This window comes from Sorex fumeus, unplaced genomic scaffold, assembly GCF_029834395.1.
Source record: "Sorex fumeus unplaced genomic scaffold, SorFum_2.1 ptg000095l, whole genome shotgun sequence".
In the NCBI taxonomy this organism is placed as follows: domain Eukaryota; kingdom Metazoa; phylum Chordata; class Mammalia; order Eulipotyphla; family Soricidae; genus Sorex; species Sorex fumeus.
In genome coordinates this window covers 241907-255506 of record NW_026606152.1, presented here as the reverse complement: position 1 = coordinate 255506, position 13600 = coordinate 241907, and the positions used below count along the sequence as shown (strand labels likewise).

Below are 13600 nucleotides of genomic sequence, written 5' to 3'. Positions count from 1 at the left end.
ACTCGCCCCGGCTCGAGAGCAAAGCAAGTCCCCAGCTGGCCCCGAAGCCACCAACCAACCCCCAAACCCCATGTGGGCCCCACCAGCCTGGGGGGCCCCCTGCACAGCCGGGCCAAAGAAGAGCTATATGCTGCCTGCTCTGCCATCAGCCACGCCCCCGTGGGCCCACTCTGCCGTCGGCCACGCCCCCTCGTGGCCCTCTCTGCTCTCAGCCACGCCCCCGCTTCATGCATGGCTCGGGTGCTGCCAGTGTGCTGTGGCGACCAGGAGTCCCTCGAGTGATCACAGGGACAGGTGGGCAGAACTCCCGGGAGGTGCGTGCAGAGGACTAGTGGGAAGGCAGGGCCGTATGTGTGTGTGGGGGGCTGGGGTGGGAGAGGTAACCGGGCTGCTCAGAGGCTGTGGGCCACGTGGGCTAGTGCACTTGGCTGAGGTGGGGGGTGGGGGCGCCTGCAGAGACCAGGCCAAAGTGGAGGGGCAAGGAGCAGCCTCGCCGGCGTTTCGCAGCCTCCCAGGAGGGTCCTGGCTGTCCCAACACCTTTCAGGAGGGGCACCGCAGGGACTGGACAGAGGACAGCCACCCCAGCTCAGAGCAGACAGCTGCCCGTCTCCACCTTGGGGGGTATCCAGGGGGCCCGCGGGGTCCCGGACACGAGGAGCGGCTTCTCAGACTCGGCCATGCCCAAGAGCCCCGGGAGCTGTGGGGGTGTGTGCCCAGGCCCTGCCCCAGAGGCTCTGGAGCCGGGCGTGTGGGAGAGGAGCCGAAGGGAGCCAAGACCTTGGGGGTCAGCGGCACAGCTCCAGGGGCTCAGAAGCGCCGACGGCGGTTCCCATGGGGTCCCCGGGCTACCCCAGGCCAACCACATTTGGTCCCCGGAGGCACTGGGCACTCAGGAGACCAGCATTCAGCCAAGGCCAAGGCATGGGTGGGGGACCCGGGAGGGGGCAGCCCTGTGTCCTGAGTGGCTCTTGGCCTCCAGTCCCGCTTTCCCCTGCATCTCCCCCAGGCTGAAAGACGGTCACACTGAGGGACCAAGTGGGGGAGGGAGGTCCCTCTTATCTGTAGGCCAGCTGCTGTCCACTGCTGCTGTCCACTGCTGCCCTCTGGTCGGTGCCTGTCTGTGCCCCTCCATGCAGGAAAGAGCTGGTGATGAGGGCAGGGGGTGCGGAGCCTGCTCCCAGTGGCCTGAGGAGGGTACCAAGGGCCTCATCTGCAAGAGGAGCCCCTCAGTACCTGCCCCGTCCCCCTGCCGCACGGGGCGCTGAGGACTGAGGGTCCAGGCAAGAGCTGGGGGGCTCCTAGAGGGGCGCTGCTGCTTGGGCGGGGAACCCTTCTGCACTGCCAGGATGAGGGGGCGGCTTGAGGAGGAAATCCACAAGCAGGCATGTCCAGCCAGGCATGTATGCTCGGTGTGTGTGTGCACAGTTGGTGTGTGCTCAGTGTGAGTGCACAGTCAGTGTAAGTTCTGTGTTTGTGTACACAGTGTATACTCACTGTTGTGTGCACAATCAGTGTATGCTCAATGTGTGATGTGTGTGCACACTTGGTGTGTGTTCAGATTGTGTGTACATAGCCGGTGCATGCTCAGTGTGTGTGTGCACAGTGTATGCTCAGTCTTTGTTGGTGTTGCTCAGTGTGTGTGCACAGTCAGTGCATTTTTTTCCCTATGTGTGCACAGTCACTGCATGTTCAGTGTTTTTGTGTGTACACACTCAATGTTCGTTCAGTGTGTGTGTACACTCGGTGTATGTTAGCGTATGCACAGTCAGTGCGTGTTCAGCATGTTTGTGGATTAGTGTGAGAAGTGAGACGTGTGTGCCTGTGTGTCCTGTGGGTGTGTGCGGGTCTGCCCTCACCCTTGTGCGCTGGAGTGTCGGGGGGTTGGGCCCCTGCGTCAGGAGCCTTTCTCTGGGTGCTGATGTGCGTGTCCCCACGTCCCCGTGTCCTGGGCGCTGACGTGATTTTTCCTCCATGTTTGTCTTCCACACTGGGAGCGGATGTGGGAGGCAGGGGGGTTTGGAGGGTGACAACACAGACCCCTTATTGCTGGCACAGAGCTTCTATCAGTGCTCGGCCCCCGGGAGGCCCTGCACACGGCCGTGCATGTGACCCTGAGCCCAGGAAGCCCTGCCCCACGGGGAGAGCAGCAGCACTTTCAGGGACAGTCGGGGCTCTGGCATGCCCGCCCTGCAGAGAGGCGCTGAGCAATGTGGACCGCGCTCTGGTGGGAAGCGGTCTAACCCCTCCTCGTTAGAAAGCGTTAACTGGCATTGCGTTGGCTGTAGGGGGCTCCAGGGGCATCCGTGGATGGGGGGACATCCCGGGAGGGAAGCGGATGCCATCCTCAGGAATGTACTTGAAAAAAAAAGGAATGTACTTGGCTCAGGGGCCCCAGACCCCTACTCGGGGCTGAAGAAGGCACTCCCTGCTCTCTGCCTCAGTTTCCCCCGGCAGAAAATGTGGGGATGGACTCTGGGACTTTCTCATGGAGTTCAAAGCATCCTTAGAATTTTCCCTCAAAGCATCCTTAGAGGGACTCAGAGGTCCCAACATCCAGGCTCACTACCCCCCTAAGGTCTGGGAGGACCCAAAAGGCTGGAGACCCTGAGTGCAGCCCCACCACTGTGCACTGCGGGCTGGTCGGAGCAGAGTGCTGGGCCTGGGGTACTGGCCCCTGGGGATGGCTGGAGAGCCTCCCCGAAAGGCCTGAGTAGCTCACGCCCCAGTAACGGGCTTCCGGCTCCTCTGGCTCCGGACGGCCTCTCGGACCCTTTCCAAACTGTCTCCATGTGTTAGAAGGATCGTTAGCATCAGCACCAGGAGCACCTACTGTCAGCAAACAGCGCCGGGGGGCAGCAAAGGGGAGATGGGTGGGAAGGGAAGGGACGGATGAGAATGAATGGGACGAGATAGGATGGAATGGGAAGGGATGGAATCGGATGGGATGGGTCGAATGGATGGGATGGGATGGAATGGGATGGAAGGGGGGGTTGTACGGGCTGGTGGGTCCGCCGACCTCAGGAGGGACAGCCCATGAAGTGCTCCGGGCCAGCAGCACATTGACCCGAGACCCAGAAACAGCCCCTTCGCTGGACGCCCACGTGAGAGTCCCCACGGGCACCAAGAGCTGAGTGACAAGAGCCTCTTCCACAGATGGTGCCGGCAGGATGGGGGACCCTTGGGCAAAGGGGTGATCTCACCCCACGCCCCGAAATCCACCCAGCATGGAGAGAAGATCAAGAGGCAAAACTAAAGCTCTGAAAGCCGTGGAGGGTGCCTGGCGGAGCTCATGGCCTCGGGCGTAGCAAGCGTTTCTTAGCTAAGACACCCCAGGAGCCGGCAAGAAGAGGGGAAAATAGCTCAGTCTGGCGGCCATGGAGGGCTGGAGCGATAGCACAGCGGGTAGGGCATTTGCCTTGCATGCGGCCGACACGGCCGACCCGGGTTCGATTCCTCTGCCGCTCTCGGAGAGCCCGGCAAGCTACTGACAGTATCTTGCCCACACGGCAAAGCCTGGCAAGCTCCCCGTGACATATTCGATATGCCAAACACAGTCACAAGTCTCACAGTGTTACTGGGCCCGCCCAAGCAAACTGATGAACAATGGGAGGACAGTGATGGCCATGGAAAACCCCAAGCCAGGGACTGGATAGTCCAGCGGGTAGGGTGTTAGCCTTGGTGTGGCAGACCCAGATTTGATCCCTGGCATCCCATATGGTCCCTCAAGCACTGCCAGGAGTAATTCCTGAGTGCGGATCTAGGAGGAACCCCTGAGCATCGCTGGGAGTGACTCCCCCCCCCCCCAACAAATAAAACAAAAAAACCTGAGTCCACAGAAATGGAGAACTTTGCAAATCAAACACCCAAGGATCTGTACCTAAACTATGTAAAGAGCACGCACGGTCCAACAATGAAAAGACCACCCAATCCAAAGCGAGCAAAGGTTATGTGGAGACATTTTCCAGAGAGAGGCAAGTGGCCAGTCAGCACCCTCCACTGTGACTCACTAGGAAATGCAAATCCAAACCCCAGTGAGATACCACTTACACCCACAGAGCTGGCCACAATAATAACAAACAAAGCCAGGAATAAACGCTGGCGAGGACGAGGCGCAAAGGATCCTCAGCAAGGCCGATGGGGATGCAAAATGGCGCAGCTGCTGTGGAAATCTGTTTGGCAGAGTCGCCCAAGCGCCAACCTACAATTACCATATGACTCAGTCCTTCCAGCCAGAGGTATAGATAGACGCAAGGAAAACGGAAACATGGGCCACCGCAAAGCGTGTACACAAATATTCGTCCCGCCGCTACTCACACGCGCCCCCACGCGGACGCATCTTGGGTGTGCAAGAACAAATCCAAGATACATGGGAGCGAGGGAATATTACTCAGGCATGAAGAAGAGAGAAGTTATGAACAGGTGGGGACAGGGAAGAGCCTTCAAAACAGGCTGCAAGGGAGAAGCCAGAGGCAGAACGCGAAGCTTGGCTCTATTTATAGATGTTCGGAATCGGCTGTTCCAGAGCGCTGAGGCTGACGGTGAGCAGGACTATGGGGAAAAGCTGCCACCGGGCCCGGGGGTTCCTTGAGGGGGGAAGTGTCTTGGAAGCAGAGAGAGGTGGTGCTGGCACCCAGTGTATGTGCTAAATGCTACTGAAATCTGGCAAAAAAGAAAAATTTGATGTTATGTAGTTTTGTCATGGTTAAAAAAAAAGTTCAACCATTAGTTGCATGCTATGAAAACCGCACTTCAATTCAGAAATATTTAAGTTTTTTTTTTAAAAAAAAATCCCCTTCCTGGGGCTGGAGAGATAGCACAGCGGGTAGGGCGTTTGCCTTGCACGCGACCGGCCCGGGTTCGATTCCCAGCATCCCATATGGTCCCCTGAGCACCGCCAGGAGTGACTCCTGAGTGCAGAGCCAGGAGGAACCCCTGTGCATAGCCAGGTGTGACCCAAAAAGAAAAAAAAATCCCCTTCCAATATCCAGAAAACTGAAAAAAAAAAAAAAGTAAGCATCTGCAGAGGTTGACTAAATGGGAGGTACTTCTTTTGACATACATGCAGATTAAATAATTTTGATGTCTATCTGAAACAAACATAGGGTCACGTGTCAATAATATCGCAATTTAAAAAAAAGAATTTAGGGGCTGGAGCGATAGCACAGCGGGTAGGGCGTTTGCCTTGCATGCAGCCAACATGGCCGACCCGGGTTCGATTCCCAGCATCCCATATGGTCCCCCGAGCACCGCCGGGAGTAATTCCTGAATGCATGAGCCAGGAGTGACCCCTGAGCATCGCCGGATGTGACCCAAAAAGCAAAAAAAAAAAAAAAAAGAATTTAGACGTGTAATCAAGGGGAAGGCATGGGGGTGCATTTAGTGGCTATGTGCCGGGGACTGCCTTTACTCCATTCGAGAAGTATTGACGGAGCTGGAGCTGCTGTGTGGTTCAGAACCCGTCTGCGGAACCCCTCCCTCTGCAGTGGGGTCCCCCATTTGTCTGTGACCAAGGCTGGACCCCAGCTGAGATGTCCCCACAGTCTCAGCAGGCAGCTGGTGGTCACACAGAATGAAGGAAGGATCCAAAGCCAGTGGGTCAGCTGGGGAAACTGAGGCTGAGGGGCCCAGGGCCAAGGCTTCTGGGGGAACCCGAGAGCCACCTGTCGAACACTCCCTGATGCTCTGCCCCTGGCCGGAAGTTGGAGTATGCTTGGGGGTTAGAAATACATTTTCGGGGGCTGGAGCGATAGCACAGCGGGTAGGGTATTTACCTTCCACCCGGCCGACCCGGGTTCGATTCCCAGCATCCCATATGGTCCCCTGAGGAGTAATTCCTGAGTGCAGAACCAGGAGTGACCCCTGTGCGTTGCCGGGTGTGACCCAAAAAGCAAAAAAAAAATACATTTTCGCCTCTTTTGCAAACCACAACATCCAAAAGGAGAGAGAGAGAACAAAAGGGAGTGGCCTGCCACAGAGGCAGGGTGGGATGGGGGGATGGGGGTTGGGAGGGATACCGGGACCCGTGGTGGTGGAAAATGGGCACTGGTGGAGGGATGGGTACTTGATCATTGTATAACTGAAACCCAAGCACAAAATTTTGTAAGTCTACAACTGTACCTCATGGTGTTTCACTAATAAAAAATAAACACATTTTCACGTGTTTCAGTGAACCTGCCACAGCTGTAACCCAAACCAGAAGCATCACAACCAAAGGAGAGGAGCAGCTGCTTCGGAGGGGGCCCGGGTGACAGCACAGAGGGGAGGGCACTTGCCCCACACGTGGCCGGTCCAGGTTTGGTTCCCAGAACTCAATCCTTCCCTCCCCCAGCCTGCCAGGAGGGGTCCCTGAGCACGGAGCCAGGAGTAAGTCCTGAGCATCACCGGGAGTGATCCAAAAGCAAAAGCAGCAGCTAGTTCAGCCTCCCCTGCCAGGGCGTGGTCCCTGCCAGGGAGGATTCGGTACCCGGGGGGCCGAGGAGGACCAGGGGCCTGGGCTGTGATGGGACCGAGTGGCCTCCTAGGGTGGCGGTCACTGGCACTGCCCCATGCCCAGGACTCCCAGGCTCCCACGGCCTCTGGCCATCCCAACCCTCAGTGGCAGGGACGGGGAAGCGCCACATGGCCGTGTCACCTGGGCCTCTGGCTTCGTGGACACCTGTGCCCCTTCTTCCCCGAACCCTTTCCACTCTGGCCATGCCCCTGCACCCCAGACCACAGGGGACTCTCTGCACCCCACTTTGTCTCCTGAGCCGCTACAGGGATAGCACGTGTGTCCCCATTGGCCTGAGCCTTTGTGGGTCAGGACCCCAGCACGGGTGTCCCCGCCCTGTCCTTTTCGATTCCCCCCACCTTCTGGGCAGACCCACCCCCAGTTTCGGCCGAGAAAACTGAGGCTCGGAGGCAAAGTCCCATTTTCCACTGGAGTGCCATGAACTTGAGCCCTGTCTGCGCCCCCCAGGCTCTGGGCCTGGGGTTTGGGCGGGCCAGGGGCTCGGGAGCCTGGTCTGAGAAGGGAAACGTCTCAAGGACAGAGCTAAGGCAGAAGGGTGCCTGTGACCTTGGTGCCACATGTGACTCTGGATGTCAGAACCTTGACTTCCGTGACCTTGACTGTGCATGATGTGCAATGCCAAAGTGAGGGGCTGGGGTACCCCTGGGCTCACCTGCTGTCTGCATCCAGGCACCCAGGAGCACCTTGTGGACAGACTGGCCATCTAGGCTGGATTGGTAGTTTAGCGGGGAGGGCGTTTGCCTTGCATGCAGCCAGCCCGGGTTCAATCCCCAGCATCCCATGGGGTCCCCTGAGCACCACCAGGAGTGATTCCTGAGTGCAGAGCCAAGAACAGACCGCTGAGCATCGCCAGGTGTGACCCAAAAAGCTAAATAAATAAAAATAAAATCAGGTTGTGGCCATTTGCCCTACTCAGACGACTAAGGCACAAGGCAGGCTCTGTGCAAAGACTCAGAGGCCCACCTCACAGCCCCCCAACTCCTGCTTCCTGTCCGGCAGGACCAAGGCCCCTCTGGGTGCCAAAGTGTCTGCAGAGAGTAAGTTTCATATTCCTTATGGAGACACCAAGGACACGGAGCCCGGACCCTCGCCGGCGCCCAGGCACCAGCCTACGCTGTCGGGGACTTTGGATTCTGTGTCATCTTTTTCTCCCGGGAAGCTGGCGGAGTGGGCGAGGCAGCCACACCATTACAGCTGGGGAAACTGAGGCTGACCCAGAGGCTCAGCCTGCAGGTGGCAAGGCAGAGACGCGACTCAGGTCTTCCAGCATCAGTGGTTCTTGCCTGGGCTGTCACCCCTCCTCTTTCTGGAACCTTCCACGGTGGACTCGACAGGCGGGGATCTCAGCTGTGTCCCCACCCTCAGGACATGCACGCATGCACGCACACACACAGGCATGCTTTGTTCCCCCGCCCCCCCAGCAGCCACACGCCCTGAACTGCAGAGATCACAGAACCAGGCCCGTTCCTGGTCACACCCGGCGATGCTCAGGGGTCACTCCTGGTGGTGCTCAGGGGACCCTATGGGATGCCAGGGATGGAAAACGGGTCAGCCGCGTGCAAGGCAAACGCCCTCCCCGCTGGACTATCGCTCCAGAGCCTCAGTTGGGTTAGTGCTGAGCCCACCGGGAGCTACCAAGCACCAGGCTTCTGTGTTTAAGTTCCAGCTCTGCAGGTCTAGGTGGGGCCCGGGGTTCTGCATGTCTCACTCTCTCTTGGGTGGGCGGGCTGGGCTCTCGGCAGGCCTCGGGTACCCTCGTCTCATGCCTGAAACAGTCTTCCTCGAGGGGGGCCTGAGGTTCAAGGGCAGAATTTTGCCTCGGGGCGTGCAGAGAGGTCTTCCTCTCGCTGGGGGCAACAGGCGGGCTGGGTGGGCGGACCCCACCTTCCCCCACAGCCTTGCTGAAATGTTGCCCTTGCTCAAGAATCCCCCGCCGAGGCTCATCCGATTAATTCTCATTGTGCATTTAGAGCCAGTAGGTTTTTATTTATTCATTTATCTTGGTCTTCCTTCTCCCTCTCCTTCCTCACTGGCTAGAATTTACAATTCAGCTTTCAGGTGGCCTTGCAGAAGGACGCAGAGGGGCTGCACCCCAAATTAAACAAAACAAAACAAAACGGCTGCCTCGTGGCCCCTCTTGCACGCTCAAGGGTGCCGTGGGGTCCCCTTGGTCAGAGAACTCTTGGCTATGGAAGCAGGGCTGCGGACAGTGACCCACCAGGTCTGCAAAGCTGAGCAGGCAGTTTGGGGGTGGGGGGGGGGGGGGGCGGGGAGCGCCTTGGGCTGCCACGAGGGCGCCCCCTGGTGGCCAGTCAAACTTCGTGCCTGGGCTGGACCACTTGACGCTCCCTCGAGGTCCTCCTGGGAACTACGAAGGCGGGGTCCGGCGTCCTCCGGCTCAGGCCGCCAGGAGGGTGGTCCAGGGGCCCCACTGGGGGCGCAACAACAAGCCTAGGACAGAACTGTCGGCTGAACGCACATGCGCACCGCGGTCCCCCTCTAGCCCCCCGGCTCACTCAGAGCAGGAGAAACGCAAGCCAGGAGGGCAGCCCCCGGGGTGGACACACCGACACTGGTCACAGCCAAGAGTCCGGCCTCACCTAGACCGGGTGCCCTTGGCCAGACCGAGGTGAGTCCCTTCTAATCCCTAAGGGGGATTAGAACCGTGCCCCCGGGGCACGCCCAGAGGTGACAGATGGAACCAGGCACAAGCCCTGCCCCCGCGGAGCTGCAGGCCTGGGGTCTGAGTCCATCCGGGTGTGAAGTCCCCCTCCCCTCTGAAGGGCTGCCCCTCCCCCGTCTTTGTACCGGGCAGAGCTGCCGCAGGCTCTTGAGGGGAGGTTAAGCCTCTTGGACAGCTGTGAGGTCACGGAGCCCCACCTCTGGGGGTGTCCCGTTTACCCAGGACAAAGGGGACCAGCAGCTCCCCCAGAACCCAGCCCCGTCCCCCTGCCCAACCCCCTCAGGCTGAGCCAGCCTCAGCTGGGCAGGGGTGACCCCCCCGCCCCCGTGGTTCTCCGGCACAGTCACAGAGAGCCGAGGGCTGACAGTGGAGGCAAGTGCGCCCGGCCGGACCCCCTGACCTGTAGGGTCTGTGCCCCGCCTGTGATGCCCGGGGCCCTGGCCGCCTCCTGCCCTTCCTGCCAGCCTCCGCCGCCACCGCAGTGCAGCCCCCGAGTGCTGTGTCCCTGCGGGCACCCCGTGCAGTGCACCCCTTAGCCCTTGAGCCCCCTGCAGCCTCCTGCTGCTGGGAAACCCCAGAACCCTGCCTGAGCCGCACTTCGGGGGACAGCTTAGCTGGACACCCCACCCAGCTTCATCACTTCCGGGTGCAGTTTGGGCCTCGGTTTCTGTGACCAAGTGACCAAGGCGGGCAGGCCGCCACTCTGAGCCTCGGGAGGGGACGGCCAGGCCCCGCTCAGTGCGCCTGTGCCCACGCTGCTGCTTCATACCCCCCAACCCGGCCAAGACACGGGGGCACACCCCGAGCTCTTACACTCCTGCCAAGGAGCACCAGGCCCAGGAGCCCTCCCGGCAGAGAGCAGGGGACAGAGGCCTGAGGACTCAGCCTGTGGGCTCGAGTGACAACACCTGCCCCTGCCCCACCTGCCAGTGACCACAGCACCGGGCAGGACCTCCTGTCCCCACCCCACCCCCCACCCCAGTGCAAATGTTCCGCAGCCCTCGAACCTGTGCCAGAAGGCGACCACGTGGCCACATGGCACTGGGCATGCCCGGAGGGGCAGGGAGAGTGGGGAGGGCGGAGCGAGAGGAGGGCCTGGCAGGGAGGGGAGGCCCCCTCAGTCCGGGGGCAGGCGGGCACACGTGCCAGCCTGCACGGCCGGGGGCCCCTGGGGGTGGCACCTCCGCTGCCTACACCCACCCAGGGTACTGGGTGTCAGGGTGCATGGTCCGGGTGTCGGCACATTTCCAGCTTCCCCCAGCAGACAGCCCTCCCCGGGCAGCGGGGCCAGACTTACGTGGGAGCAGAACCTCTCTGGAGGGTCCCCACAGGTGATGCCCGAAGGTTCCACCTTCACCTTGACGTAATCCTTCAGGCGCATCACCTTGGGCTGGCAGGCGTAGAACTCCCACGTGGGGCCCTCGTCCGTGGTCACCCAGGACTTGCAGATGTCATAGTCGGCGGCGGCCAGCGGCAGCCAATGCAGGAGGAGGGCGAGGAGGGGCGCCATGGTGGCGCCCGCACGGGCCCCGGGGTGGGGCGGCAGCAGCTGGGGCGGGGGGCGCTGGCGGCCCCAGCATGGACCGGCGACACAGAGGCCAGGGGTCGCCGACAGGCAGGACGTCACTCTCTCCAGCGGGCAGGCGCGGACCTCAGCGTCGGCCTTCCTCAGGCAGCGGACGGGCACACCCCTGCGGCGCCCCCCACGCTGTGTCCTCCTAACCTTGCCATGGCGCCGCCCCCTCGAGGTGCTGCAGATCCGATCGGGCCGGTTCTCAAATTGTGACAGTGGATGGAAATGGGATAGGGAGGGACTCCACGGGGACCTGGCCAGAGGCCGGATCCGATGGCTTTTAAGTTTTGTCCTTCCAAGCAGTCCGGGTGCTGCAAGGGCCTTAGCGTGCGGCGTGCTCAGCACAGACGCGGCAGTGCCCGGTGGCCTGCAGGGCAAAGACAGAATGGAATCAGGAGGGGGCCCGGGGGCTGCCCACGCGGTCTTCGGAGGGGCCGGCCTCAGCACCCCGCGCCAACAGAGATTCCTCTTTCACAGGGGTCTAAGGTGACGACGGCTGCCAGGCTGGCCAGAGGCACGGAGGAGCTCCCGAGGTGTGAGCTGGGGGGGCTTACTCGCCACTGCCTGGGTGGGGGGTAGGGGCGAGCGCAGGCACGGATGGGGCTGGGCTGACCTTGGGGGGAAGCCATCAGCAACTTAGGGCGAAGCTCCCGCCGCCTACACCCTCCGGGCACCGGGGTCCGGCCTGTCTCACGGAAGCTGGGAGGAGAGAGATGGCTCATTAGCAGGAACACCTGCAACAAATTAAACAGAGGGACGGGATGAGGCCGGCGAGGAACAAAAGCTCGTAGCGGGATGGGCAAAACACCCAGGTTGCATTATTGTTCAAGTCTCCCAAGGAAACGGGATGGTTTTTATAAATACTGGAGCTGCACATTCGGAGATGGGCACGGAGGCTAGGACGGGGCTGCGTCCACTCCTGGGGGGGGGGGGGTGAGGTCCGCAGATGTGGCCTGGGGGAGGGGGGGTCAGTGGCCTCCAAGCACATGCCCAAGAGTCAAGACCGAGTGGTTGGCTTTCAGAGACCACCGGAAACAAGTCAAAATGTCAAAGTCGTTAGCACGCAGGGACACGCTGCGGTGGGCGCGCACGGGTGGATAAACACTGGAGGGGTCTGTGGGACGGCAGCTGCCCCAAGCGCTCCGTGAATTCCACCTCGGTCTGGGAGAAGCCGGGGCTACTGCAGAAGGAACTGCCGATGGCCAGCTCATTCGATGCTGCTCCGAGCCAGGCGCCCCGCTTCTCTGGGGTTTGGGTCACTATTGTGACCCTCCTATCCCTGGGTTAAGGAAACCAGCCGGCGTTTCACGGCCAGAGCACCGAGAGGACCGTCGCTGTGGGGAAAGCGTGGCAGCGTGGCCATTTACCACACGCTTCATCCATTACCAGCACCTCAGTCTGGCCAAAACTCTCGGGTCAGGCAGGAGCCCCTGGGCTGCGAGTCTTCCCTAGGAGGGGGCCTGCTCACCTCTGCTGACCCCCCATCTCTCATCCCTCGCAGACTGGAGGGTCCCCAAAGAGCTGACGACATTTCCACCAAACTGCATTCTTCACCCAGACAGAAACTTGCTCCCGCTACAAGCCCGAGGGGTGAGCGGTTGTGGAAGGGGGCTGGGTGTCCAGCGCCTCTGTCTCCTGGGAGAAGCCCCCCGCCCTGGCCAGGGGGATCATTCATCTGCATTAAGGCTGCAGCCCCTGGTCCTCTCCTGGCTGAAGGAGCCCTGATGGAGACGGATGAGAAACCCCCCACATCCCCCTTCCCAGCCGGGCTGCGAGTGAAGCCTGTTTTAACGTCTGCCCAGCCTTGAACACGCGCTCCTTGCTAGAAAACTCCCAGAAAGAGCCGCCTGGAGACTATTTTTACAATCTGAGAAAATGTAGTAAAAATAAAATAGCGGCCAGCAAAGGTTTGGATGCCTCTCCCCGAGCTTTCTTCGTGCAGCCCAGAAAACAGCACGTTCCTAATTAATTCTCCCAGCCGCGGACTCCCAACTGTTCCCTAACAGGTAGGGAGCTCCCGACGCGGGTGCCACAGGGGCGCCACCCAGGGCCCAGCTGCCGGTAGCCAGTCCCGCTCCAGGCTTGCCCTGGGGGCAGGCAGAGAGGCGGGCAGGCCAGGCTGGGCTGAGCTGGATCGAATCGCAAATCTATTCATTGCTTAGCGGTTCCATTGCCTTAAAAGCCAGGATTCCCTGGAAAAAATGGGGGGGGGGGGTGTAGCCAACAACAGTGAAATCTGCTGGGGGAATAAATGTGTTTACAACTAGTCAATCAATTGGGCGTTGCTGGCATGGCAAGGGGGGATTGTGATTCTAGCTCTCCAACAGTACTAGGGCTTTTGCCAAAAAGGAAAAAAAAAAACAGGGTGTGGGGGTGGGGGTGTAGGCACCAGAGCCTGGGAATAACAGAGGGAACCGGGACCAGGGAGACAGCAGGGGGGTGCCGAGTGAGCGCTGGATCCCCGCGGATCGCTCTCTCCTTGGAATATAAATCTTCACCTGATATTATTAAGAAACTGCGGCTCTCAGAAACAGATAGAATCAATGCGCTTTATTTTCTTTTAACAGTCCTCGGGAACCGGGGTGTATGTGGGGGTGCTGATGGCCAGGGTATTAAACCCGAAAATTAGATTTTGCCAGGATTTCTGAACTCGGGTTTCTCTGCCTTATTGAATTAGCGCCTCTCAGAGCCCGCTGGGCCGGCGGCTGCAGCTCCCGAGTCGCCGCTGCGCCCCAGAGTCCTGGGAAACTTGGCGCGGAGGGGTGCGGGGACCTCGGGCGGAGGCGGCCGGAGTCGGGGGGCTTCTCCCGGGCGGGCCCCCTCGCCCCGCGC

General features: G+C 60.4%; 1 protein-coding gene across 1 annotated transcript in view; it reads right to left on the bottom strand.

The window, feature by feature from the left end:
• NTNG2 (netrin G2) overlaps positions 1-10798 on the bottom strand; it is a 44495-nt gene extending 33697 nt beyond the window's left edge. The window contains exon 1 of the mRNA XM_056132717.1: positions 10493-10798. Within this exon, the coding sequence (XP_055988692.1) occupies positions 10493-10705 (213 nt within the window). The 5' untranslated portion in view covers positions 10706-10798. The remainder of the gene's footprint in view (positions 1-10492) is intronic.
• Between the last annotated feature and the right edge of the window lie 2802 nt (positions 10799-13600).